At 49.2% G+C, this 6,322-nt stretch overlaps 1 protein-coding gene across 5 annotated transcripts in view; it reads right to left on the bottom strand.

Annotated features, from left to right (window-relative positions):
• Positions 1 to 2,297: 2,297 nt before the first annotated feature.
• The window catches only part of HNF4A (hepatocyte nuclear factor 4 alpha), a 63,045-nt gene continuing 59,020 nt past the window's right edge, over positions 2,298 to 6,322 (bottom strand). For all 5 annotated transcript variants that reach the window (XM_014587499.2, XM_014587497.2, XM_014587498.2 and 2 more), the window contains one exon: positions 2,298 to 5,429. In XM_014587499.2, coding sequence (XP_014442985.1) covers positions 5,287 to 5,429 — 143 coding nt within the window. In that variant the 3' untranslated portion in view covers positions 2,298 to 5,286. The remainder of the gene's footprint in view (positions 5,430 to 6,322) is intronic.

Genomic DNA, 6,322 nt, shown 5'->3' on the forward strand with positions numbered 1-6,322 from the left:
TCTTTGTAGAGGGGCTAAAGGAAGAAGCCTTCTCAGAAAGCCATTTCTTAGATCATATAGGCTGGCAGAGGCTTGAGCTTGGGGGCCTACTCCCCAGCTCATGAGCTTTGAGTCCTTGGATAAGTTTCGTCACCTCTCTAAACCTCGGTTTCATCATCTCTAAAATGGGGATTTGACTGTTTGTCACCCAAGCAGATGTTGTGTTGCAACTAAAATGGAACCAAACCTGGAGCTCTGGCCACCCACGCTGAGATTTGAGATTAACTGGGGCAAAGGGCTGATGAGGTGGAGGAGCCAAGGACAGAGGAATTTATGGCAGCCCAGGGTTTATGGCTTTGATATGGATTTATTAAGCACAATTTAGGACCGAAATAGCCTCTTCTGGCCCCCACCCCTCATGTCCACGCTGGCAGCAGCACGGACCAGGCCTCCACTGCAGCATTATCAAAAACATTTCCTGGTGCCAACGAGTGGAGGGAAGGCAGCAGTGGCCCCCGGAATCAGACTGGCAGTCACAGGGTGCTCTTGAGACTGGAGGGCTGAATGAATGGTCAGCCTCTCACCAGAAAGAGGGTGTGAAGGGCTCACTTGTGCTCATGTATGGGTAGCTCTCACAGTTACTATGATCTTATTTAACTGAATCCTGACAACATCCTTCAAGGGTGTTATCAGTCCCATTTTACAGATGAGGCTCGGAGAGGTGGTGACCTGCCCAGGGTTGCACTGATCACTAAGACTTGTGACCTCAGACCAGAATTGTTGTCCCCTCCCTTTGGGAAGAGCTACAGAGGTCCCCCTGCTCCACCCTCCATCTTGAGTGTCACCATCCTAAACATCCCAGTCCAGCCATCACTGAACGCTGTGGTGTGCTGGTGAATGTTTCACAGCTGGCTTTCCAGGAAACAAAAGCCCTGATCGTGCTATTGCCAGTTCTTGTGGTGTAAATGCTCCCACCGTGGACAACGTCCAGCTATCAACGTAGCATCCTTGAACATGGAGTTGGGAAGAGACGCAAGCAAGTCCCCAGCGAACGCGAGGTCTGTGGCAGCCAAGACGCAGGCCATCTATGTAGTTTAGGAGGAGAAAGGTCCAAAGTGGCTGGACACCTGCTTGGGCAACCTCAGATGCACCCCTTGCTTTTATTATTTTTCATCAACTACCCTTGCTTTTGTGAAATGTCCCCCGTCTACTCATCTCTAATGCTGGCAGATTAGGTGACCCTGGAAAAGGTTCCATTCTGGACTCTAATGGCAGATGACAGGCTCTTGGACTCTCTTGCCATTCTTCCAGATCGTTCCATCACCTCTCCTTCATTTCTCCTCTCTTCAGGAGGGAGGATCAACTTTCACTCTCTCCACATATGGGTTCTTGGAGTCAAAAGACTAGAGTTAGATTTCCACCTGATTTCTCAAGGCAGATCACTTTCCCTGGCCTGTCTCCTCATCTGTAAGTGGGAGGTAATCATAATGTCTAACCGACTAACTTCTTTTCTTTTTTTATTGCCAGAGGGAGAGGCAAGTACCGTGTCATCTCTAGACAGTAACCTCTTTCTCCCCTGCCCCATGCATACATACAGATGCTCTATCATGAACAAAGGAAAAAATTCAAAATGGATATTATAATATCCTGGGACTAGCAGATGGCATAATGGTTACATTGCTGGATTCCCACATGGTTGACCATGGTTTGAGTCCTGGACCCAGCTGCTTAACACTCACGCCGGGCTCATGTGCATGCGTGCCCAAAATCCCAAGAGGAAAAGGGATTGTGGTGTGTCCATCCCCACTGTGTGTGTGTGTGTGGGGGGGGGTGATTTCTTGCTTTCTGTCTGTCTCTCCAGCGAGCACACACACCCTATAGCAAAAATCTCTCTCTCTGAAAAAGAAAGAGAGAAAGAACGAAAGAAAGAAGCAAGCAAGCAAGCAAGCAAGCAAGCGGACCAGTCTGTTGCATGGTGGTAAAGGCAGCGATCCCACATGGTTTGTGTTCTGGACCCAGAGGCTTGAAAATCATGTTGGGCACATGTGTGTGGAATCCTGGAAGGAGGGAGAAATGGAGGAGAAGGGACTGTGGTGTGACCATCCCTCACAGGGTGATTCCTTACTTTATCTCTGTCTGCCTGTCTCTGTCTCTCTGTGTCTGCCTCCAGTGAACACATACACCCTCTGGCAAAATTTAAAACATATAAAAAGATATGAAAGCATTCTGTGCACCATAGAGAACTGTAAGAACTTCTTCATTCTTATTTCTAATATCTTAAAAAGAAAAAAAAAAAAGGAAAGACACCCATCCAAGGATGTAGAAAACATACGTGCCATTTATTTTGTTTTATAAACCTTTGTTAAAACATACAAGAGTAATAAATGTTTTTTGCTTCTTTGGCCCATCGGGCGGCAGTGACAAGGGCTCAGGGGTCAGCGCAGGACCTAATGACATTCATACCCACAGGAAGATGTGGATTGGTCAGATGGGACCCAGCCCACTTCCGGAACTGCTTGATGTGAATTTCACAGTTCGTTTTAGTCAAGGCAGATCACTGAAAAATTTGGCAAAAGCAGTTGTCTTGGTCACCACGAGAAGTCGAGGAGCATCCATTTCTGACTCTCTCCCGTCCTCTGTCCACTCTCAGGAGAGTCACGTGGGTTCAGGAAGTTCCTGAGAGCTGCCTGAAGAAAGGGGTGTCTTGGTGGAGGAATTACGGTACCCACGCTTGCCCTCAACAGCCCTTTTTTAGTCCAACAGATTTTATGTTTTAGGATCACAACTCAGGTAGCCAAAAAACAAAAGAAAAAAGAAAAGATGGATTTCCAATGTTGTCCTCAGCTTAGAATCAGAAAAGTAAACCTTTTTTGTTTTATATTTTCTCCATTGCAATGAGTTATTAAAGTGGAATGGATTTCTCCTCCAGAAAGGGTAAACTTGGAGCAGAGGACACATACCTTGACCCAAAAATGGCCATTGTCACCTCATTCCACTCCATAGAGTCTCATCTTAACTTTGCTCCCGGGACAAGAGGCCTGAGTAAGACTGGACGGTGGAAGAACAGAGCAGGAATAACCACCATAAGCAGGAAGACATCAGCTTCCCTACCTTGCCACAGACCAGGTTGAGCCCCCCTGGCTGGGCTTTCTGGGGCCCTGGAGTGAGGGTAGCTGAGGGAGGCTTGAGAACTTGGGGCGGAAAGCAATCTCTGCTGGGATGGGGGCCTTGGTCTGGTGGAGTGGGGAAGGCTGATCATGATGGCACTGGAGAAAAGGGGCTCTCTCGGACAAGCCACCCTAAACCCTTCCCATGCCTCTTCTACAAAAGGGACAATCACTAATGGTAGAATAATGGTCACTGCTTCTGCTCCCATTCACTCAGAAAGGTCACCCTGGGGTGGAGGATAGCCCATCAGCTGACTCTCCTACCTAATCACACTCTGGCCCTGGGACAATCAACCTTTTATTCCCCCTGGCCAGTGGCACTTTCCAGAACCTCCCCACAGTCACCAAGATTCTTCATGGATGGCTGCTCCATCCTGGGGCTTAATATTTCCAAAATGCACCTGAATGACATTCCTCAGAGCAGGCCTCAGGTCTTCTTACTCCTCCCCTACCTCTCACTTGCACTGTTCCGCCCCAGAGGGCCAGGCCACAGTGATCTGTCTCCCAGGAGCAAGATCCCTGCTCCCCAGACTTGGGAAGTGAAGAGAAAAGGGATCAGGAGTCATAATCATGAATTCTCCAGAAAATTTCTCAGCAGATAGGATCTGGACCCCAAGTGGCTTTCAGTGCAGCCTCAGGCTGATTGTAGACCTGGATGTGGGTAGGGTTTCTGGAAGGAGAAAGCCTTTAGTTTCTGAGGCTGATGAAGGGGGAAATCCCTCAACTCAATCACAGTGAGGTCCTATTCTGATCCAGGGAGATCAAAGTTCAAGTCCTGACTCAGCCACATGCTAGCTGTATGATTTCAGGAAGAACAATTCGCTCAACTCTACTTGGGGCTTCTGTAACAATCTCTAGGTGAAGGGGAGGGTGCAATCAGACAATGCATGTCCAATGCCTTAAGGCAGCGCCAGGGAGTAAGTGAGGAAGAACTTGAGACAAGCCCTGGGGAAAAGTCCTCCTTAATAGCACCCTGATCTGAGAACTCACCCATTCCCCCTCTCCATCGCCAAGCCTCTGCACTCCCCACTGATCTGCCCTCATCTCACCTCCCTGTTGCCCCCCAACTTCCAGCCTCTGGAGGAGTGCTGTGTTTAGTTTCCGAAAGCCCAGCTCCCTTCGTGTCCCTCTCAGTCACTCATGACCTTGGATTGGCCCTCAAGGCCCCATGCTCTCCAGGACTCCTGCTTGGCTCCAGAGAGCCCAAACTTTTCATGGCTTCTCTCAACACCATTCTTCCTACCACCAGGCCTTGGCCCAGGCTGTTCTGTTTGGAATGTGCTGTCTTCCTGTTCCACCAGCTGGAATCCCACCCTTCCTCAAAGGCCTAATGCAGTCTGCCTCTTTCCAGATGCCTTCTCTGCCCATTCCAGCCCTTCCTCCAAGTTCCTGTGGCATTTGTCAGTCTCACTGCTGAAAGCCTGTAGGGACTGTCACCCTGAAAATGCATCCAAGTTCTCTGAAGTAGGGGAGGACAGTGAGGTTGGAGGAAGAAGACTGATGTCTTCTCAGCAGTCTCTGACATGTGGACTGGCCCCAGCTGGTGCTAATAAAATGTTTCTGTAATGACTAGGGGAGTTGTTTCTAAGTCATCCTCAGCCTCTGGTGAAGTGGTTTCGAGGAAAAGAAGATGGCTAAGCAAGGGGACAGTGGAAGGTGCAGAGGGGCCTCTGAGGCTGAGACAGCAGAAAGGGGAGGAGGAAGGTGTTGCAATCTCACCCAGCTCAAGGGTTCTGTATCTGGACACCAGCCCAGTACTGAGAGAGGAGAAGTACCGGCTTGAGGGAGAGGCAAGTCCCGTGTCATCTCCAGACAGTCGTCCTTTGGGGGTAAAAAAGTTGGAAAATATGGAAGAAGGTGAAGGCAGTGGCTTCCACAGGGAAAAGTTATCCAGGAAAGCAGAAGACTTTCCAGCTGGGTTCTCCCCAAGTCAAAGTTCCGATATCCAGAGCAGAGCAGGGGCCGAGGGTGGCAATGGGATGTGACCTTCAGCACACATGCTTGGACGCTTCGCTCTTTCCATTACTGCTCTGGCACCAGCCCTGTTGTCACGCCTTCCTTTGTGGTGACCAGGTGATCACCAGGTGCTCTTGAAGGGGGCTTGGGGGAGCCAGCAGAGTCCCCGACCCCCAGCGGCTTGCTAGATGACTTCTTGCTTGGTGATAGTCGGCTGGGGGATGGCAGAAGGGGGCTTGACAATTGTGGTGATGGCTCCTGGCAGGAGCTTGTAGGGTTCAGACCCTGAGCCACCTGGTGGTGAGGGCTGCGGAGTCTCAGGGGTAGCTGGAAGAACAAAGAGACAGATGGAGGCTTCTCACAATTCCAGCCTTTTGGGGATTAAATAGAGCCCTGGGAAACTTCTTTCTCCTTTCTGAGACTTAGTTTCTCTTATAAAATGGGAGAACTAAATGAGATGATTTCTGTCTCCTATGGCTCAAACTTCCTGAGTCTTAGATCATAAAGAAAGCTGATCAAGGAGTTACAGAAAGTCCTACCACCCCATCACCTACTCTGCCATCTGCTATGGAGATGGACTGCTTCTTCCAGAGCAGAGCCCAGGTCTGACTCGCCCCTAGGGCAATGGGATGTGTGACAGGGATAACCATTCTTGGGAGAAGGAACAGCAGTTGAAGAGACCCAAGGCTATTGGGCTGAAAAAATACCATTTCTTTGATATTTAGAAAATTAGTAACAGAAACTAGATGCCGACACCTCTATGACAAAGTTGGAGAGCAACTTTGACTACTTGGCCAACTCCATTCACTGAATGACTTTCCTAAAGAATGATCTCAGTGAAATGCCATCTCATCTCAGTGGAGTACCTCATTCCATTGATAATCTCATTCTTTAAGCGTTTCACCCAGTGACAAACTCACTCTCTGGAGATTTTATCTCAGGATGATCTAGCCCTGTGGTTGTCCAATAGTCTTACCCAGTTGAGCAACCTTACTTTAATAAACACTGATGGTCCATGCCACCTAGTGAAATCCTCACCCAATGGGCATCCTCACCCCCATGGCCAACCTCATCCAGTGAACTGCCTCATCTCAAGGTCAACTTCATTTAGTAGGGGCTTTCAATCATCTCACTGAATACAACAGCTTCACGGGGTAAGCAGCTTTGTTTAACAGATGGATAACTTCGCCCCTGATTTCGCCCCCCCCCCGCCCCGACAC

This window comes from Tupaia chinensis, unplaced genomic scaffold, assembly GCF_000334495.1.
Source record: "Tupaia chinensis unplaced genomic scaffold, TupChi_1.0 Scaffold000216_1, whole genome shotgun sequence".
Classification (NCBI taxonomy): domain Eukaryota; kingdom Metazoa; phylum Chordata; class Mammalia; order Scandentia; family Tupaiidae; genus Tupaia; species Tupaia belangeri.